At 40.2% G+C, this 21,671-nt stretch overlaps 3 protein-coding genes across 4 annotated transcripts; 1 reads left to right on the forward strand and 2 right to left on the reverse strand.

Moving 5' to 3' along the window:
- The first annotated feature begins 433 nt into the window (after positions 1–433).
- Positions 434–20,327, forward strand: rb1 (retinoblastoma 1). Of its 2 annotated transcripts, none has more exons than XM_035178523.2 (27): positions 434–872; positions 1,433–1,553; positions 2,488–2,591; positions 3,156–3,290; positions 3,380–3,418; positions 3,554–3,603; positions 3,854–3,964; positions 4,957–5,102; positions 5,211–5,285; positions 6,022–6,131; positions 6,236–6,313; positions 6,572–6,659; positions 6,762–6,878; positions 6,975–7,031; positions 7,389–7,420; positions 7,551–7,627; positions 7,783–8,003; positions 15,845–15,960; positions 16,239–16,393; positions 17,557–17,702; positions 17,843–17,947; positions 18,053–18,166; positions 18,285–18,433; positions 18,544–18,574; positions 18,675–18,817; positions 19,086–19,132; positions 19,206–20,327. In XM_035178523.2, the coding sequence occupies exons 1-27, from the start codon at positions 763–765 to the stop codon at positions 19,286–19,288; spliced, it is 2,760 nt and encodes a 919-aa protein (XP_035034414.1). In that variant the 5' UTR covers positions 434–762; the 3' UTR covers positions 19,289–20,327. The 2 variants fall into 2 exon arrangements, with proteins under 2 accessions (XP_035034414.1, XP_035034415.1); XM_035178524.2 differs by having other exon boundaries at positions 464–872; positions 19,224–20,326.
- LOC118122078 (lysophosphatidic acid receptor 6-like) lies at positions 7,596–10,571 on the reverse strand. The gene has a single exon (XM_035178528.2). It carries the CDS (start codon positions 9,571–9,573, stop codon positions 8,581–8,583), a length of 993 nt encoding a protein of 330 aa, XP_035034419.2. The 5' UTR covers positions 9,574–10,571; the 3' UTR covers positions 7,596–8,580.
- Positions 11,416–14,552, reverse strand: LOC118122077 (lysophosphatidic acid receptor 6). Its single transcript, XM_035178527.2, has one exon. The coding sequence runs from the start codon at positions 14,111–14,113 to the stop codon at positions 13,001–13,003; it is 1,113 nt and encodes a 370-aa protein (XP_035034418.2). The 5' UTR covers positions 14,114–14,552; the 3' UTR covers positions 11,416–13,000.
- Positions 20,328–21,671: the final 1,344 nt, after the last annotated feature.

The raw sequence follows: 21,671 nt of genomic DNA on the forward strand, positions 1-21,671 counted from the left end.
ATGTTTACTACATGGTCGCAAACTAAAAGACTAAAACTTGTGAAAGAGAAGATTTTTAAATATGATCCCATTTAAGAAGACTGAAAGGCCCCTGGATAAGTAAAATGAGTCAAGACATCAGTGCGTAATCACGCGTGAAAAAAACAACGTCAACCTCTGCAGGATCTATCATCTGGAATAACTATAGAATCAGATCAGCCGGAACAATGAGAGGATCGCTTCTCTACATGTCGCACTGAGCAGCGGAGAAATCCTTTGTGACCGGTCTGGGTGGCGGGATAAACGCAAATGGACGGATGTTGCGTAGTAACCTTTCCCGCGTTTTCTTCTCGTGAGCTTGGGTTCGTTCGTTTCTGGTGCGTCACGTGATCCCACCGAACACACACCGAGTACTGTTTATGTCCACAGAGATCCATGTTGACCACAAATGAGGCTGTAGCCTGGTTATTCATCGACACTGTCTGCAGCGCTATTATTTTTAAATAAAGATAAAGCATCGTCGAAACTCAGTGGAGACGTTCATATTCTCGTTAGTGGCAGTTCTGGTCGTTGAACGCGTCCAACAGCTGAGACCCCGCCGCGCACTGCCGTGTTCCAAATCGAGCGCGCACACAGGAAGTCAGCAGCGGGGTTTTGTTGTAGTGTTGCTACGGAATTCGTGCGGGGGGCTTTAAACTCAGTAAACATCCTCTCCGCTCTTCCATAGACACGGCTCTACTTTTAAAACGTCCACATTTAGCTCGTTGCTGAGCGAACACCGAGATGCCACCCAAGAAGCGCGGCTCCGGGACACCGCAGAGCAAAGGGCAGAAGCCCGGGGCTGAAAGTGTCTCCCCGGACAAGAAGGAGAGTCCAGAGTTATCTGTTAAAAAGTAAGATCCGTGTTCTGGTGCCGCTCTCTCGTCTCAGCGGCGAGTCATCCAGCTGCTCTGGAACCTGTTTACACGCTGTAGCCGCAATGTGAAGCTAACGTTAGCTTTACTGGTGTTTTGACTTTAGCAGGGACTGATCGTGAGGCTGTTTAGCTAGCTGCTTCACACTAAGCTAGGCCTGTGTGTTAACATGATATCGCTTAGTTTCTTTCAGTCACACACAAGCGTCCACGTGTTACAGGTCATAGTCATTTGTTGTGACGCTGTTATAACACTGGTATAACACATAAACACAACACAGTTATCCGACACACAGGGAGGTAAACAGTCAGGGAGGCGGTGGTTGTTGCCCTGAAGCTGGGTTTGTGTTCTCCATATGAGTTGTTGCCCTGAAGCTGGGTTTGTGTTCTCCATATGAGTTGTTGTCCTGAAGCTGGGTTTGTGTTCTCCATATGAGTTGTTGCCCTGAAGCTGGGTTTGTGTTCTCCATATGAGTTGTTGTCCTGAAGCTGTGTTTGTGTTCTCCATAATGGTTATTCATCCATGTCTCCCTCCTCCAGACACCGAGACAAGGATGCAGAGTTTGTGACCCTGTGCAAGAGCCTGCACGTCACAGACCTGGTGTGTGATGGAGCCTGGACCCTGTGGAAAACTGTGCAAGAGTCCATGGAGGAAGTCACTGTAAGTATTTGCATATGTACATGTACACAAAGTGACAGTAGACTTGTTGTGATCTAGTCGGCTTGAGTTGGCTTGATGGAAATGTATTAGTTTAATAAGGGTTCATAAGTATGATGAATAATACATATATGAATATTGCACCGTGTATATATACGTGGTGTGATAAATATGATTGTTATTGCACAGTGTATAAAGGTGACATGATTAAAAGGATACATGAACAGCACATGATGCATGTGATAATATGACCGATAGCAAGATAACATGCGAGTCCTTTTTAGAGACAGCTGACTTTTAATATTTTAGTTTATTGTTTATTCATTTGCTTGTTTATTTGCCGGGGACAACGCAGAGAAAGATTGTAACAGGTTGCAAGAAGTCAACACACATTTACTGCATGTTTGTAGCCAAAGATAATTTGCAGTCCTTGTCCCTGGTTAGGCTTTTTCTAATCTGAAAAGGTCACAACATATCGTTACAATATAAACATAAGCGAACCCGATACACGCACAAAAAACATCGTCAATTAAGGTAATTAATCCGGGTTATCAGTGACTGCTGCGTTTAACCTTCTTATGAAATGTTTTCAGATTAGTTTGTGTTTTTATTTCTGTAGGTAAGGAAGATGTGTTCCTGTTACTGCAAAAGATAACTGACTGAAAGTGGTTTAGTGTTGTAACTCAGCATAAGCACCAAACTTCCCATTTGTCAGCATCAGCCATGCTTTACAGAAAGCAATGTCCAATTTGCCGTAAAGGGGAAAGGATGTTATTAATCTGTGTTGTCCTCTTGCGATTTTTGTAGCATGTGTTTTGTCATTGAGAACAGTATCACAAATGACTCACATGAAAATACTTACTGATCCTTTATGGCTTTACAGAAGTAGATGTAACAGCATCTCAAATCAATATTCTCTTTGTTCATTGTATTTCAGGACAGTCAGAAAAGGCTGTGGGGTGCTTGTCTGTTTGTGACTGTGACAGACATGGATGCCTCCTGTTTCACCCTAACTCAGGTTCTCAAAGCAGTTTGTCTGAAGTAAGTACTTGTCGGGCGTTGTTAGCAAAACTCTCTAGCATGCATAGTGCAACTGCTTGTATTTCGATATCTCTGATTTGAATAGACATTCGGTACTAAAATAATATACAGTATGTGTGGGCTGAGCACTGAGGGGATATTGCAAAGTTTCTCAATATTCTTTTAGACATGCACTGAACTCTTGCCATTTTCCCGAAAGTTTCCAAATAGGATGTATGTGAGAATGCAAATTTGCTGGTCAGTTGCTCTGGACATTTTCCTGAACTTTTCCTGCCAGCCCACTAGCAAAATGTCTAGACAAGGGCATATGAGAATACAGTTGGAAAATGTCAAGCAAGTGGCCATGTTGATTAGGTTTCTGACACACGACGGACGTGTAAAACTAAAATAATAAACATATTTCAGGATTAAAAAGCAATACATGTAGTCGATGTCGACAAAGATGTAAACTTGGAAAGACATTCGAGGGCTTTTAGTGATAAGGGCCGACGCAGATTTCGATGTGCAAACACACAAATGTGGGATTTCTGCAGTGGAATTAATACGTCATCCTTACTTTTGTAGTGTGAAACAGTTCATGGATCTGGTAAGGAAGTTGGATGTGAACTTGGATACCATTACCACCAAGGTGAATTCAGCAATGACGCGACTGGAGAAGAAGTATGACATGACTCTGGCTCTTTACCAGAGGTTTGAGAAGTGAGTGAACACATTCCACTGCTTCATTGATATAGAACTGTTTGTGGGGAAATTGAACATTTTAACATAACATAATATCCTTGTTTCAGGACTTGCAAGAAGATCTTTGCTTTGGTTTCTGATGGAACGTAAGTTTGACACTGATCTGACTCACAAATTAAATGCATTAGACACACTGCTTTTTGAGTATCTTTATATTCTCGTGTTTGAGAATTGCGTGCAACGCTAGTGAGAGGTTAATGGTTCATTGTCTTATTTTCAAGGGAGAGGGAGACCATGCGGAGCTGCTGGACAATGTTTCTCTTGGCCAAAGGTAGGTTCAGCTTTTAACACGATACCAAGAACAAAAACAAGAAAGATCAAGCTGTTAACACACTTGATGGAATAGTTTTCATGTTGCTCCATCTTCTTCTTTTCATCCTTCCTTCCCCCTGAGTGCTCGGCTGTAGAGCTCAAATGAATTGGAAAGTTTTCCACCTCATTGTTACAGCGCTGTCGTCTCTATTGTGCAGCAGTATTGTCGTGAAGGTGCATCTAAAGTGTAACATCTGTGCTGTCTGCAGGAAGGGTCCTACAGATGGAGGATGACCTGGTCATATCATTCCAGCTGCTGCTCTGTATGCTGGAGTTATTCATCAAGCGCTGCCCTTCAGACCTTCTGCAGCCTCTTTACAGTAAGATTTAGTCTCATTCACTTTACCATCTGGTTTCTTTAATGAACTTTAAAAGTGTAGGTGAGAAGAATTTCTTTAAAAAATAGTGGGAAAAGTTTTTTGAGTCATGATGTAGATATGTCTCGACATTTACTGTATGTTTCTGTACACATTAAGGAATTTCAAATACTATAATTTATTTAAAGTATATGCACAATATAGTAAGTATAATAGTGTGTAGTATAGTAGTGTGTTTCTATAGTATAGCTGCTTTCAGACATGTACTGGACTCCGCGGATCCTCCGTATTTTCTCTGAAGGAGGTGCCTGTGTGAAGGCAAATGTCTAAGTGAGACCTTCTGCAGTATCTACGGACTTTATCCGCCTGACCTTCTAGTATAAAGTCCGTAGAAATCCAGGAGAAGTCGATGTGTGAGCACAGCAGGGGATCACCCTCTGGATTTACTGCACGCGAAGGGCGGGGGGTTGATGAAGCTTCTAACACGCAACACACGCAAAAATGAAAAGGAACCAAAAGAAAACAAATATCTCCCGGTGAAAAAGAGGTGACACACACAGAAGACACCGACAAAGATGTAAAGATAGTTTGTGGTGAAAAGAGCTGACGACGGAGTCTGGGTGCTGTAAACAAAATAACGTGATCCCCGCAGAGGAGTTAATACGTCTGCCTGCTGCACCCGGCTGCTCCACCTCTCGCCTGAATAATGCAGAGGATTTGTTGCTGTTGTGAAGCCAAGTGCAGGAAACCTCCTGCTGCGTTGAGCATGTGTGAAAGACAAACTGCGGGTAAACTCTGTAGCCACTTCCCTGGGTTTTACCCTGAGGTCACGTCTCAAAGCTGCTTATGTTAGTAGATCTGTCAGTCATATTTCCCAGCCGTGGGCAGTGGAAAACAGAATTGCAACTTCAGATATTCTGTTTCATGAAAAGATGTATTGTTTATGGCGAGCATAGATGTACTAATGTTTGAATGTACTAATCTTTTTCTCTCAGAATCAGCCATCAGTAAAGTCCAGAGCCCCCCAACACGAACATCTCGTCGTAACCAGAGCAAGGTCAAATCCCGACCTCCTGAGCCAGAGATGGATGTGCAGCTTCTTGAAACCTTGTGCAATGAGAATGAATGCAATGCAGAGGAGGTCTGAACACTTATATTTATACTTGTATACACTTATATTTACACATTTTTACCTCTTCCTGTGTGTTTTTCTTGGCCTTATGTGTCCTCTATACGATTGTATTTGCAGGTGAAGAATGTTTACCAGACCAGTTTCGCCGCTTTCTTGGACTCACTAGTTTCAAGATCTCCAGATTTTCCTCAGGTAAACGGTGTGATTGTGACAACACCTGCTCTACTGTTTGATTTCACTTTGCTCACTCTCCACTTACTGTTTCCATTAGCTATCTCTTCCTGCTTATGGTTGCTGCTGTTGGACACTTGAGTGTCCGACAGCTGTTGGTGGTTGTCTGTGCTGCTCTCACATGTTTGATTTCACATACATGGTGTCAGGAAAATGTGTACTCAAGCAGGGGACCCTATGTAGTGTGTCAGGGTTATATATCGACAGTTATGACAACAAGAGACACAGGATGTTACTGTTTGCAGACAGTGACACTCTCCTCCGAAGGACACTGGACATATTTATTTTACTGTTCCATTACCCCAGTAACGGACAGGTGGTGCTCATAATTTACACAAGTGTCTTATATGAATAATGTGCAAGTTTCACCTTATTTTATCTCATCCATGATGGGCCTGGGTTACTGGAAATAAAACGTGAAGACTGTGATTTTGGTCCAGATTGTTTTATTACGCTTGGTCTGTTTTCCTAAACTAGTTGCAGACAAACTGAATCTTTACCTTATTTCAGAGTTGTTTATGTTTTTTAAATCTTTATTTTCGTTTTAACCCTTTTTGATTTGGTTCCTTGTTAAATGTAGGATTAAAGGGACAAAACTCAACCTGTTGGGCACAAGTGAAACACAGGGATGCTGTTTATCTTTTGTGTTGGAATCCATTTACCTGCACGTAACCTCAACCTTTAATTTTCACCCCAGGTGAATGACCTCGATCAACAATATGAAGAACACTACCTCAAGACTAGAGACATCGATGGACGGCTGTTTTTTGACAGAGACGAGACTGTTCTTGTGCCTAAAGTTGAAGTGTAATTTTCTTTTCTTCTCTATTCAGTGCTTTGATATTGGTCTCACAGATCAGTTCATAGAATCTAGAGTAAAGTGCTTAATTATCTGCTCCTGATGCTTCCAGATCAGAGGTGGAGATGACGCCAAAGAAGAACCTGGCAGATGAAGATGCTGTACTCATCCCTCCACAGACGCCAATCAGGTGAGTGGTTAGCCGGCGCTCACCAGTTCTTCTCTGTGTTAGTTATTGTTTACGTGGGGGAGAAGGACAAAATATTAGGTTATAAATCGATATATTTTGAAGATTTAAAAGCAAAGTTAATGTGTATTGAATGTGTATATAAGTCAACAAATAAGAAACCAAACATTGCAGCTGGCTCTGTGATTAGTTCTACTGTACAGTATGTAGTTTATTGAGTTTGTCCTTTAACACTTTCTGATTTTTGTTTTGTCTTGTCAGAGCTGCCATGACCTCCATTCAACAGTTGAGGAGTGATCTCCTCTCTACTGGGGACCAGCCATCTACTAACCTGTATTCATATTTCGAAGTGGGTCCCTGCAAGTGTTTCCCCTAAATACAATGGACCTTGAAGCTGCATCTCGCCACCTTAATTTGACATATTTCCTGTTTTCTTCTAACCTATTGTCAGAATTGCACTGTGGACCCGACACAAGACGTGCTGAAGCGTTTGGAGACCTTCGATCAGGAGTTTAGCCAAAGTTTTGGTCAGGCAGTCGGCCCGCGCTGTATCGTACTTGGAAAGCAGGTATGAACTAACACTGAACTAGAAAATGATCAACAATGGCCACATGTGCTGAAATGATTGAAATGTTCAACTCGCAATGCTCTTTTGTCTTTTCAGCGATTTACCCTCGGAGTACGACTGTATTATATAGTCATGGAGGCAATGTTGAAATCGGTACAGTGACTTATTTGATTTATCTTTCAACCATTTCATTCAGTATTTTTATTGTTAATGTATTTATTTGGAGGCTCAAGAGAACTCCAATTACCATTTCTCAGAACAAGATTTATTAATCTATTGAATATTGAAGATGGTATCAACTGCGTAACATTTTCCAATATGTTCTTTCACTGTTCATGCCCTCGTAACTTCTGTTTACACAGCAATATAGTTGAGAGAAAATGGCCTCTGTCAACAGGAAGCAACTGAAAGGAAGTGTAGACTTTATAGCAGAAGTTCAACATATGACAGTTACTGAAATAATTGCATTCATGTTGTTGTTTTGACAATACTTTTATTTTCTCTCTGTAGGAAGAGAAGCGACTGTCTGTGCAAAATTTCAGGTATATTTTATAAAAAAAAAAAAACTATTCAAAAGAGAATTATTATTCAACTTTTATTGAAGCCTTTTGTTGTTCGATGTGTAGTCGATCATTATTTGCCTTGAGCAGAGTCCTATGATTTCCATTCCAGTAAACTCCTCAATGACTCCACATTCCACACATCACTTTTGGCCTGTGCTCTGGAGGTGGTCATGGCAGCATATGGAGGTGGGTCACGTCATTTGCTTCCAAATAAATAGGAGACAGCATTGCAAACTATTTCCTTGTGTTGTGTCTTACATTTATGAACAATCACATCAATGTTTAAATGTCTTGTAGATTTGTGACGAGTCGTTTTTATGTCGTTTGCTCCTCATGCTCAGAGAGCTGTTTTAAGGCTGGAGGATACAACCATGGCGGTGGTGACTCAGCTGCGACAGACGTTTGTTTCCCCTGGATACTGGACGTGTTCAACCTCGCCGCCTTTGACTTCTACAAAGTCATCGAGAGTTTCATCAAGGCCTACCCCACACTGAGCAAAGATATTGTCAAACATCTGGAGACTTGCGAGAACCTCATCATGGAGAGGATCGCATGGAGGACGGTCAGTTTCATCACTTCATTACACATTCATACATACTTATATTGGTAAGATTTCCTTACAACACAACATACAGATACACATACTTTATATGGCATTTATTGGCCCATGAAAAAACATATAACATATAAACCATATCCATAATGTTGGACCAACACCGATTGAGGCAGATTACACATTTCTCATGAAAAGTCTCATTGCATATCACTTTCTCACAAACACATTAAAGTTGCACTAACAAAATATACAGAGCAAAATGACTCAGCTAACCACAGCTAACAATACTTTTTAGTAGGGCACTGAACCCGACCCTCTGGAACCTGCTCCAGAGACACAACACTCTGCAGTGAACCAAAGTGAAAACACACAAAACTTGTTAAATCTATTGCAATTCATGCTAAATGCTGATTACCTATTTTATGTAGTGATCTACTACAAAGTATTGCACACAGTATGGGGAAATGAATACTTTATGTGAATAGACTAAGTACTGGTAACTTGTATAATTAATTTCAATAAAACAGCCCTAGTGCTTTTTTACGATTGTGTCATTTTCAGTGCTTATATGAAACGATCTGTGTCACCGACTGCCACTGCCTCCACTACCAGGCGCCTCCCTGTGCACCAGGCTGCTGGAGAAATAGTAGATGAGTGGGTTGAGGCAGCAGTTGGAGCTGGCTAGTGACAGCATCACGGGGTGCACAGCCTTGGTCACTTTGGCCAGGCCACAATGGGACAGCAGCCCCAAATGAGTGAGCGTGTATCCCAGCAGGTTGATGTGATAGGGGAGGAAGCACAACAGAAAGATGGCCAGAACCCAGTAAATGATTGTGAGAGTGTGCTTGCGGCTGTGGTGCTGACTGCGAGAGCGGTGTCTTGACCGGCTCAGCACGCTCAGCACTTTGCAGTAACTGTAGAGAAGCAGCATAGTGGGAAACAGAAATAAGCCCAGCACTGTGCAGAGGGCCGCCAGTATGATGGTGCGGTGGCGCTGAGAGGTCGGGTCCAACAGACAGGGCTGGTGTTGGTGAGCAGCTGCAGATCGCAGCAGAGACAGACTCACACTCAGCCCCAGCACCAGGCACCAGATCCCCCCACTTACCAGCTGTGCAACACGCAGCCTGCGGACTGTTGATGCAAGAGGGTGCACCACAGCATAGTAACGGTCCACAGCAATGCACACCAGGAAGAAGATGCCCCCATACAGGCTGATGTATTTGAGGGTGAAAGTAAGGTGGCAGAATGCTACCCCGGGGGTCCAGCTGGACAGCTCTCTTGTGATGGAGGACGTGGCTTGAGCCTTTTGGTAATAGTGGTAGATTCTCAGAGGAAGGGAGAAGACAAAAAACAAGTCGGCAGTTGACAGGCTGACCATGTAGATGGCTGTGCTGTTGACGGTGAAGGGGGATAGACACAGTCTGCGCAGAGCCAGGCTGTTGGTGGCCAACCCCAGCACGAAGATGACACTGTAGGACACTTGGTAGAAAGTAAAGCGGTAGCTGGTGTCCATGGTGCAGTTAGACAATAGTGAGAATGACTTGACTGGAGCATCACTCATATTCCATTGCTCCATGTCCCAAAATGATTTTCTGCCCCAGAACCTTCAATCATTGTGTCGCTCTCATATCTGAAGTAAACATAAAATCAAGTTAGGAGTATGTTCAGTAGCGTCTGCTGGAGCAGTAAAAGCTTAATAAACTCAAAATGTCTCCTGTTTTATGGGATGTAAATTTACAGAGGTAACTGCCCCATTACAGCCAACGCAGCTGAATTAATGTTTGATGTATAGGAGGACAGTTGGAACGAATTCTGCCAATAACGTTTTAACTGCTACTTCCTGCTCCCATAAAACAAGCAAACATTCCGTTTCATTTCATGCAGAGCGTGGAAAGAAGAACAAAGAACAATTTCCCAATGTCATACTGCTCTTCAGTAATTATACTTCATTATACATTTAATGAAGTTTCCCAGTCGAGAAATGACAACACTTTTCGAATTAAATCGGTAGCGTTGACTTGTTAAACAATATTTTCAGTATTTTCTTAATACTAGTTATATCAGGATACTGTATATTTATGTTGAATTTAAGAAATACAATTGTGAAATATATTAAAAAAAATATAAACCAAATAATTAATAATCTCTTATCATTTTCGTTTAGCTTTCAAGTAGCATCTTAATTAGCATTTTTTCCTTCTCCTTAACATTATTTAATGTCCAGATCATATTAAATCACTGATCCTGTAAAAAAAGATGTATATAAAATAGAGTTACTTTACTTACTTTAGCAGTCTGATAACTAAATAATTATACAGTAGCTGTTTTCACCCTCAGTAAAGTAACTTTTAAGGTCTGCTCGATGTGATCAAGAATGAACATTACATTTTTATCTTTTTTTTGGAAAAAATAAAGAATAATGAAATCATATTTTAAAATATAGAAGTGAGAAAATGCCACTTACAATTAATATAAACATACTCATTTATTTACACATGCTGATTTAATTAATCACTGTATTATTTTTTTTAATATAAAATGTCATATCTTAATCCATTATATACTGAATATGTTGAGAAGAACTTAATTACTCACCAGTATAAGGATCGCATTGGTGCAGTGACCATATGATGGTTAGTTGTCCTGTTAGCTGGTGTTCTGCAGCAGGATAACTTGTTAGGATGCTGCAACTGGACAAATGCTACTGACTGGAAAAGACACTCGCACCCTCTCTCCCTTTCCCTCCATCTATCGCCCACTCTCTCTCTCCACACACACATGTGCACATGCACACACAGTTTGTTTAATTTTTAGCTGACTTAGTGAAATTATTTAGCCAGCATCAAACGTTTGAGACACATGTTCAGATTGGATGATGATTGACAGATTTAAACTAGTTTCCTTACTAAACCAAATTTTGTGATCAGTCTTACAATTACACACATACAGTTTCATTACATTCATGTTTATGGGCACTTGTTAAGAACGAGTTGATCATTAACTTTATTGGTCAGATGTTGGACTAAGTAATGAATCGGTGAAAGAAGCAGTGTGGCAACCAGAGAAAAATTGTGTGATGCCATATATGTCATAAATGAATTAGTCTTTGCACCTATTATCCAAGTCAGATTTTTATGTACGCTTTACAGTAAGACAACCAAACTTCACCATTTCAATTTAGCTGTAATTAAACCAGTGTTGAGCTATCGCGTCTCTGATTGAATACTTTTAATTAGGAGAATATTAGTTACTATGGCACAAATGATGAATTAGCCATACACAACTTTACACACCACGTTACACAAATCTGAATGAGGTAAAAATATAGACAAGTGAAAGACACAACATTTCTTGATTGCAAAATAACTGGTTAAATTCATTATCCTGTGCTGTAAAAAAATGAATACCAACTTCACACTATGTTTATCAACGAAGATTATAATTGAGAATAAATGGTTTTTACTGTTCAATAAACCCTTTATACAAATAATGTCATTAATCAATAATCAGAATCAGATTCATTTTTTTTAAAAACAAAACCATTTGTCTCGTACAAATATTTGTTCAGGGTGGAGAAGGTCCATTTGCATTCTAAAGGTAAGTGAATTTGCACGAAGTGTAGTAGTGTAAGGAGTCAAACATGTCAAAGGAAGACTTAAAGGGATAGTTCACCCAAAAATGAAAATTCACTCATTATCTACTCCCACTATGCTGATGCGATAAAACACTTTAGGAGTTTCAGGGGTAAACAGTGTTTCAGCCAAGGCGACCTCTTGTTCAGACGTAATAAAACAAGAGAAGAAAACCTAACATGCCTCCATACTGCTCCTGTGAACTATCCCTTTTAAAGAAATTGCTAAATCCTTTATTTATCTCAATGATGTTCTGCACTAGTCACCAGTTCTGACTCACGATTGCATCCACTACCTTTGTACTGTTTTCTGGAAACGTTCTTCTCTTTCGGGAGGCATGTTGTCGCTCGTCTGCTTCGGTTTCTCAATCTTTCTCACTTGTGCGTAGTGATGATGAGACTACCCATGACAGCGCAGACCCTCGGGGCAACACAACAGGAATGCAGTAGTGCTGAGTCTTGCAGCGCACAACTTTTACAAGAAGAAACAAGCTGCATTCAAGCAACACCATATACCAAGCCACCGTTCCACATATACCACTGTGAGCTGTGTTTTCACTATTAGTTTGTGTTGCTTATTCTAAATTAGTTTTTATCCTTCCCACATTCTCTACAGAAAAGCCCAGTTATCCAGATAAGGCTGCATTAGTGCAGCGTTGCCTTTCAATCATTGACCGCACCTGTAATCTGTCTTTGAAAACTATTGAGTCATTGTGCAGTCATGGAATTGGCCAAGCACAGTTTGTGTTGCTGTGTTGATCGTACCTGTATGACTAATTGATCCAGATAAGTGATAGATTGGTAGCACCCAATGAGGCATACACACAACTGAAAGCTTTCTAATGTCAGACATTTCTGAAGTAGTCAATTTAAAACTCCAAAAACATAAATTAATAACTTTTTATTTTCTTTCAGTATAACGGATACATGCTTTAACTTGCTGCTATTTAAAGTGCTTAAAAGCCTTTTCTGAGGCCACAAATGCTTAAAAACTCCACAGCACAGTTCATATAAAAAGTTATACTGGTTCAGTATTGCTTAAGAATTTTCCAAAATTAAAATCTGCTCAAAGAATTTACAGAACAAGTACAATGTCTTTTGTGCAAAAGCACCATGCACATTCTTCTTCCAACTTGTTTTCTCACAAATGCATTGTGAATTGTGAAAGTACCAAACGGTATTAATGCCGCAACACACTCCGATGTCTGACTTGTCTCGGCGTCATGAGTCCCAGTCAAAACTCTCCTTGGTGTCCAGAGTCTCCTTAGAAACAGTTGTCTGTGTTGTTATGGTCTTTAAGGCCACTCTGTTTCCACCCTTGTGCTTTGAGTTTCACATGAATTAATAATCATGTCACATAATTGACTTTTCATTAGACTGTTGACTCACTGACAGACATTTTTGACCTGAGACTCCTTAGTGTCAGGATTTTTGGTGATGAGATTGGGCTGCTTTGTGTGCTGTCCCCCTGCAGTCTCTCGAATAGCCGAGCCCCATTGTGCCACACTGTGGACTTGCGTTTGATGGAGCTCTGAATGGTCTCAGAAGTGAAGTAGTAAATGACTGGGTCAAAGCAGCAGTTGGTCACTGCTATGCACAGAGTTATAGGGTTGATAGCTCTGACCACATGTTCTGCATCGCATCCCTTCAGGACATTGGAGCGCACCAGGGCGTAGAAGATGAGATTGATATTGTAGGGGATGAAGCAGAAGCAGAAGATGAACAGATGCACAAAGATCATCCTCAGGATTTTTGTTTTGTTGACGCTCCCCCCACGGCTAATGGTTTGCGGTTTCCTTAGTGTCCGCAGCACCATGACCGAGCAGAACACATTGAGCATCAACGGGATGACGAAGCCCACAGTCTCAATTAACACCACCACCTTCGACAGCTCAGTCTTCCACTGTTTTTTGGAGTAGTTTTCAAAGCAGAAGTTTGAGGATGAGTTGACATTTTCTTCTGAAGAGGTTTCCAAAAGAAACCCTGTGGGTATACTCCCAGAAAGAATCATCACCCATACCACACAGCAGGCCAGTTTGGCATTCCTCTTAGTGCGGATAGCCTGTGACCGGAATGGGTGCACAATGGCCAGGAAGCGGTCAACACTGATGCAGGTGAGGAAGAGGATGCTGCCATACATGTTGGTGTAAAATAGGGCCACCGAGATCTTGCAGAGTACACTTCCAAATAACCACTCGCGTCTAATGAAGTAAACGATCCGAAAAGGCAAGCTGAGAACAAAGAGAGAGTCTGAAACCACAAGGTTTATCATGTATGTCGTGGTCTCATTTCGCAGCTTCAATGTACAGCCAAAAATATATACAGCCACCATGTTGAGAAAAAGTCCAATTACAAAAACCAGGCTGAAAACCGAGCTGTACAGAGGGTACTTAAATCCATCGCTCTTATTGCAGTTCACGCTATTATTCATCTTTAACTGGTGAGTCTGGAACGTCTGCAGACTGAAGGCTTCCTCCTCAGCCATGTTCCGGAGTGTCAAAAAAAAATCCAGGTTTTAATTGTTAATCCAACTGTGTGCAACAAGCAGGAAAAACTAGAATATAATTATGACTGTCCCGTGTGTTTTTATGTTAGGAAATGCCGAGAAGAAAAGGAGACAGCAACTCCGCAAAATACCTGTGATCGTCTCCAAAGTTCTGAACTTCTGCTGTCCACGTCTAATATTCCTCATTTAAGTCGAGTTTTTCAGTTGTCGTCCACATTCAGAATGTTGATCCTTTCTGAGAGAAGTTTCATGTGTCTTTTCAACTCTGCAAACAGTCGAGTGGATCTCCCCCTCTCTCGTTCTTCTGTCTGTTCCGGCAGCAGCCCTCTGTGTGTGTGTGTGGGGGGGGGGCATGGTGATTGTTACCCTGCTCCTGTCGGACTGTAAATCTGAAACCTCAGAGCAGGCTGCAAGTGAAAGGCTCAAACTCACTGATCTGTCGAAACATAGAGGGAGGAGCCTCCACTGGGAGCAAAGTCCTCCCATTGCTGCTTTGTCCCTGCATTTACCTGAAATTTGAATAAGGAGACTAATCAGAAATGTGTGTTGCTCACCATATTCACTATCCCTGTGTTCAACTACGAACTTAAATCATGGGCTTTTCTTCTTGACTGCTTAGATCATCCTGTTTTTATGGCTGTAGTTGTTTGTGGTGGTTTCATTTAGAATTTTCAAACAAATATCCAGCTAAATCTAGATACTCTGAATTTAACGAGTTTATAGTAAACACATGTCATCGAATGCTGTGGATTCGGATCAATGGCAGGTGTACTCCTTGTGTGTTATGTGTCAGTTGCGTAAGCCGGGTGTGGCAGCTGTGACGTGAAGAATGCACTAAGAGCAGGTCTTTACCTGCCCTCACTGGGTAAAATGCTGAGTAGTAGTTACACCCACTTCCCTGTATGATCTCATTTCTGATTTCTCTCTCCGTGATATATGATCAGATAGGATATGTCCTCTTATCAACATAAAATGCAAAACCGGTTTATTATCAGTCCATTTGTATTTTTCATCATTTTTTTCATTTCAATTCTTTGTCAGTAGATTAACATCCCTGATTCTCCTTTGTCCTGTGGTTTCCATTTGTCAGTAAGACTGCAAGAGCTAAAACAATTAGGGGATTGACATCCACACAATTGACAAATTGTTTGGGTACATTTTAAGGCAAAAATGCCAAACTCACTTACTTCAGCTCTTCTAATGTGGGGATTAGCTGCTTGTCTCCTTTTTGCATCATTGTAAATTGGACAGATTGGGGCGTTGGCCTGTTGGTGGGACAAAACCAGACTTTAAAGATGCTATCATGGGCTCTGGGAAACTGAAAATGACTTCTCTTTAAATTATTTCTAATCATTGAAACATTTAAATAATATACAATGTACAATGTGATTTAAGAATAGCTAAAATATAAATTTTATTAAACAAATATTGTTTATTATAAATAAACAATATTTATTTTATTATAAATAAACAAGACATTTTAATAGATTTTTCGTATTTGCAAGGTTTTGATGTGTTAATTGGCTGATCAAGTGTAGATGAAGGTGTAATTTCTATCAGTAAAAGTGTATTTTCAACTTTCCCCCATTTCAGCTGTCAGTAGGTTTTTTGCTTTGCTCCAAGGTTTACTCCTTACATTGTGCAGTAAGCAGCATATATGTTTCTATTCACGTGTAGTTAAATGTAATCATCATGTTTGTGTCTCTACAGGGCTCCCCGCTATTTGAGCTGCTGAAGCAGGAGCATGACAGCGGAGCAGCAGAGCAGGTGGAGACCCCAGCCAGTTTCAACCAACCACTGCAGCACAATCACACCGCGGCTGACCTGTGAGTCATTTACCCAGCAATCTGTTTTTACAGCTGCTGGTATGCAGCAACTAAGAAACCTTCTTCGACCTAAACCCCTTTTGGCTGTTGTGAAACTACTGGAAGTCGCAAATACAACAGCTTGTCCCTTTTTGAGTCATATAGACGTCATCAAAAAAGTTCCATGACGTATATTCACAATGAGCCTAATGTCTTCTACGGTATTCTCAAACCCCTTGTGTTTCACGTTTACTTTTGCTAGTTTACATTAATATTGGTTTAACTGACTTTTCCCACAGATATCTGTCCCCTGTGCGTCCGGGCCATCGTGTCTTGCCTCCTGAGTCTCCAGGCACCGTCAACTCTCAGGCTTCCTCTCACGCTCCAAACCAGCTGCATACTCAGATTCCACGACAGCCCAAGTCCAACTCTCTCAGCCTCTTCTATAAAAAATGTAAGATATCCTTCAACTTCTTACCTTCTTCTTTTTGATCATTGCAGATTCTTTTTGGTTGAGATGTGCAATGTTTCCAACAAAACATTCATTTTCTCAAGATAATGTTTGGATAAAGTCTGTGTAATAAAGATGTGCAGACAAAAAAATTCTAGACCAGGAGTGGGAATTTTACCATCAACAGCCATTTCAATTTTATAATGTCCTTTAAGGGCCATATTTAATTATGGAACGTGTATACATCATCATAAAAAACACTCTAATGTGATGGCTGTACCTGCTTCGAGGTGTCTGAAGTCAGATGATAGTGATGACAATGATGCTCGCAGCTGGTTTTCTAGGTTTGGTTCAGTGAGTCAGTTTTGTTGCTCACAGCCGTAGGTTCTCTTAAATAGATGCACTATACTAAAATCCTCAGGATGTACATGGAGTTTATGCTTTGAGCTCATTGTTATTATGTTGTAAGCTTTCAAGTACATAACCTTCATTAATAAACGGCTTAACTGCTTCTTAACGGCTTCTCGCCAAATGCCTGAAGGAGAATTGCTCAGTCAACACGCATATTCAGATGTTTTGTCTTTTTTCTTGCAGAGTAAGAAAATGCAGTTTTACTTTATCCAGTGCCAGTAGCATGTAGTAGCATATTGGATATTTTCATCACAGTGACGACACGACTCCTCCTTTACTTCAACAAAAAAAGTCTTTCCACCTCTTTTGGAAAGTGCAGCATTCCACATCTACTTTTCTTGTCAGTCACCGTGATGCCTGTCAGCGATCACAGCTACAAATGCTCTTCCTTCACCCTGACTGTGCCCTGACAGTCACACAGCTAGAAGCGATCACCACATAGGACATGTCCGTCTGCTATTATGTTTTTTTCTTTGATCACTAAACCATGAGAGTTTTAAATTGTTTTGTGGAGGGTGGAGGTTTCCCACCTGTGGTCTCAACACCGTCACCCCCAATTCACAGAGCCAGCATGAAAAACATAATATGATGGGATCCACTGCACTTCAGTGATGATTTTAAAAATATATAGAAAGTGACATGAGTTATTATTCAATTTTATAAGTATTTGTATTTGAAAGTATTAATTTGAAAGTGTTTGTGGTATTAGTATTTTTTCCAGTGCAGTAATCCTCCAGGTTCTCCCCTCTCTGCAGTGTACCGTCTTGCCTACACGAGGCTGAAGATACTCTGCTCCTACCTGCTCTCCTCCCACCCTGAACTGGAGCCCATCATGTGGACACTTTTCCAGCACACACTGCAGCATGAGTACGAGCTGATGAAAGACCGTCACCTCGACCAGGTAACCTGACGAGATGCTGCTCTCAATTCTATGTCTTTCATTTCTCCTGCTCGTTCTCTCTGTCTCTTGCTCTCTTGTTTTCTCAGCATCTCTCCACATGATTTTGTTTCTTCTCAAACTGCTCCGTGTTGTTCCTACAGTTGATGATGTCAGCCATGTATGCCATATGTAAAGTGAAGAGTGTTGATCTGCGCTTCAAGACCATTGTCACGGCTTACAAGAACCTGCCCAACACCAACCAGGAGGTGACTTAACCTTTCAATAATCACTGTTTTTGTTCTCATGCCTCATGTGGAATTATAATCTAAAATACTTTGTTTTGCATCTCTTCCTGTTGCTCTGTGTTGCAGACCTTTAAGCACGTGTTGATCACTGAGGGCCACTACGACTCCATCATAATCTTCTACAATCAAGTGTTCATGCAGAGGTTGAAAACCAACATCCTGCAGTATGCGTCCACCAGGGTGAGACGCCTTCCCCATCAGGAGCTACAGTTTAATCTTACCACATGCACAAATCAGATGCTGAGAATGTATATATCTACGATACCCTCTCAATGTTGATGTCTTTATTTTTTTCTAGCCGCCTACCCTCTCTCCAATCCCACAAATACCACGCAGTCCCTACAAAATCCTGAATTCCCCTCTGCGTGTGCCTGGCAGCAACAACGTGTACATCTCCCCTCTGAAAAGCCCACGCATGTCCCCGGGTATGATGACGCCTCGCTCCAGGTCAGCTCTTCACATTCACAGCAGTTTGACACTTGTCCAGAGGCTTGATCCTTTAAATAGATTTTTAAAAACAACCCCTGCATTTCCCCCCTTTTTTTTCACCTTTACAGAATGCTGGTATCAATCGGCGAATCTTTTGGGGTACGTTACCCTTTTGTTTGATCTTTCACATGTTAAAGAAATCTGTCGGATCTTTACCTCACTGACTCTGCTGCTTATGTTTTTGTTTGTTCGTCTGCAGCTGTCCAGTCGGTTCCAGAAGATCAACCAGATGGTCAACAGCAGTGATCGCTCCTTTAAGAGGACTCTGGATCTCGGCTCGGCTCCAAAGCCTCTGAAGCGGCTACGGTTCGATGTCGACGGACAAGATGAAGCTGACGGCAGGTTGGTCACAAATAGTTTTTATATTTGCCAATGCAACACTGGCAACCTGATTTATTTACCTCACATCAAAGTCACTCAACACATGAACATAGTATTTATTACAACAAGCAAAGAGTATGGGAAAGAGCTTCAGTTTCAGTCCAACTGAAAATAGATCACATTGCTACTATAGAAACTAAATTCATATTATTACAGTTTATTTAAACAAGTTTAGTAAACAACTAAAATGGATGAATGGAGCTCACTTCATATATTTTCATTTTTACAGCAAATCTGGTGGAGATTCTACACTGATACAGAAGCTTGCAGAGATGAGTAAGTAAAAACTACTGTATTCTCAACAAAATTAAATTAGTGGATGGATGTTCTTCTGTTTATGATTTATTAGGGGATTTTATTTATTTAGGCTCCGCCCGAAGTCGTATGCAGGAGCAGAAGCTGAAGGAGGACGCAGAAGCAAGGAAGGAGTAACTCTACAACCTACTGAACTGACCTGCTGTTTGTCACAGCGTGAAGACGACACTTTGTTCACACACAAAGTGAAACATTCGTTTCTCTGTACATTTAGCAATGTATTTTAGTTTTAGTATTTAACTTTGTGTTTGAGGAGTAACATGTGAATATAGAGTCGTTCTCCTCTCGCTCGCTTGTTGAAGCTTCCACTGAGTGTTTTTACTAAATAATGATCGACGTCAATGAATTTCAGATGAATTGGACTTGTTCGAGATTAAGTGTGTTTGGTTTTAAAATTGATATACATTTTTAGATGTTATAAGAAATCACTGTTTTCACAGTGACATGCTCTAACTCATTGTTGGCTTTTTCCTACCACCAATTAGACTTTTGAGATTCATTTAAAATGTTAGTATTTCGATAGTTTTATTCACGATGCAACATTTCAGGTGTTTGAACGATCATGATTACTCTCCTCAAAAAGGAGTAATCTTCCGCCCCACAGGAAAATCACTACGTCTTTAAATGCAGAAGTTATAATTTTTAAGTGATTTTTTTTTTTTTATTCAAAATCTGGAAATTTTAAATTGTAATATAAAGTGATCTTATCAAATATCACTTTGAATATCATACATTGTTTGCACTCAACCAAAATTCATTATTATGCTGTATATTAGTTTCAAAGGTTGCATGTCAGGTTTCTCTTTTGTGTTGCATATAGTTTAATAGATTATACTTTAATTATTGGTAGTAAAATTACACAATACATCAAATGAAAACAACTGCTATTTAGGTCCAGCTAAAGGATTTTTTAAATGTTTGAAATCACATATGTTGGTTCATTTAAATGTTTGGAAATGAATTGAAGGGTTCTGGAAAAGAGGGAAAAAAGTACACTGATCAATTCAGACCACATATTTCATATAAATGCGGACTCTGTAATTAAATAGGACTAAACTACCAGAGATTTTGTAAAGTAAATGTGTTTATATTGTACTTTATTGAAGTAGTACTTTTACATAAATATTTGCATAAAAAAATATTTTTGTTTTTCTTCTTCTTTGCAAAGAGACAATTAAACTCAACAATTGCTATGACTCTAATTTTGATATCGTGAAGACAATAGCACCCATAGAAAGCAGAGAGATTTACCGTGTAACAAAATGAAGAAACATTTAGCAGTTATATGTTTTTTGTATTTTCTCTCATCACACTTGACAGTATTGTTGGATTCTTCTGATTGTTATCTGTCAAAGTTGTATGTTCCTATCCAGCTTCTCACAAAGGACACGTTTAGAGCTTTGTTTTAAATCCTTGGGTTTGATGGACTTTGCCTTCGAGCCAGTGGCCGGAGGCATAATGTTTGAGTTTGTCCATCCGTCCCATTCTCGTGAACGCGATATCTCAAGATTGCCCACACGGAATTTCCTCAAAATTGGTACAAATATTCACTTGGACTCAAGAATGAACTGATTTGATTTTGGTGGTCAAAGGTCACAGGGATCTCACAAAGCACATGTTTTGCCTTGTGGAGGTGATATCTTTGGAACTCCATCAAGGAATCCTTTCACATTTGTCACCAACATTCACTTGGAGTAAAAGGATTAACTCACATTTCTTCAACTTTTGATCAGTTGTCACTTGGACTCACAGTTAAGTGATTGTTTCAGTTGTTAAAGGTAAAGGTTACAGTGACCTTTATATGAATCTGGGGAAACAAGCATGTAGAAATATGTACACAGAAAAATCAGTGGTGGGCAAAGGCATAGAACTGCAGTGCAGTAATTCTAGTTTTTTTGCCAAACCTTTCGAGAAAGTACTACTATTAGTTATGAAAAAGATGACAAGACAAAGTAGAATCAATCGTGTCAGATTTGTCATATCTTATCATGACCGATTGTCCATTAGTTTCACAAAATCACATCACTAAAATTACCATAAGATCCATTTTAGGAACTAATGTAACACACCAGCACTTAATCAGGAAACTGAACTCAAATAAGAGACTGTTTGGATGAGGCCTGCAGGGAGATATGGCTAAAACTATATCAAGATGGACATTTTCATATCAGTCGATATCGATAAATATCACGATAAAACCAACAATAACATTTCCTATTGAGTTTAAATTCATTATGAGCAGAGAATAATAAACAGTTTAACGTGTTTTACAAATCTGTGGTAGACCAATTATGTTCTACCTCCTCACTGTGCTTACACAATTTGGACTAAAGTTATATTGCTACAGATGAAAAGTTATATTATCATTATTAAATATATTGTTTTATTGCCTAGCCTTAGTTTTCATCATCTCCTGATTTGAAACCCCCCACTTCAGCAATGATTACAAACCCTTAAAAGAACAAGATTTTTCGGTCATGTTTTTTTACCTCCTGAGCCA

This window comes from Hippoglossus stenolepis, chromosome 15 (assembly GCF_022539355.2).
Source record: "Hippoglossus stenolepis isolate QCI-W04-F060 chromosome 15, HSTE1.2, whole genome shotgun sequence".
In the NCBI taxonomy this organism is placed as follows: Eukaryota; Metazoa; Chordata; class Actinopteri; order Pleuronectiformes; family Pleuronectidae; genus Hippoglossus; species Hippoglossus stenolepis.

Bases quoted from the DNA above. Each gene is read 5' to 3' on its own strand.
- rb1 (XM_035178523.2), top strand. From the start codon at position 763: ATGCCACCCAAGAAGCGCGGCTCCGGGACACCGCAGAGCAAAGGGCAG. The intron at 3,965-4,956 runs GTAAGATTTAGT...TTTTTCTCTCAG, and splicing joins CCTTCTGCAGCCTCTTTACA to AATCAGCCATCAGTAAAGTC. The intron at 17,703-17,842 runs GTAACCTGACGA...TTGTTCCTACAG, and splicing joins AAGACCGTCACCTCGACCAG to TTGATGATGTCAGCCATGTA.
- LOC118122078 (XM_035178528.2), bottom strand. From the start codon at position 9,573: ATGGAGCAATGGAATATGAGTGATGCTCCAGTCAAGTCATTCTCACTA.
- LOC118122077 (XM_035178527.2), bottom strand. From the start codon at position 14,113: ATGGCTGAGGAGGAAGCCTTCAGTCTGCAGACGTTCCAGACTCACCAG.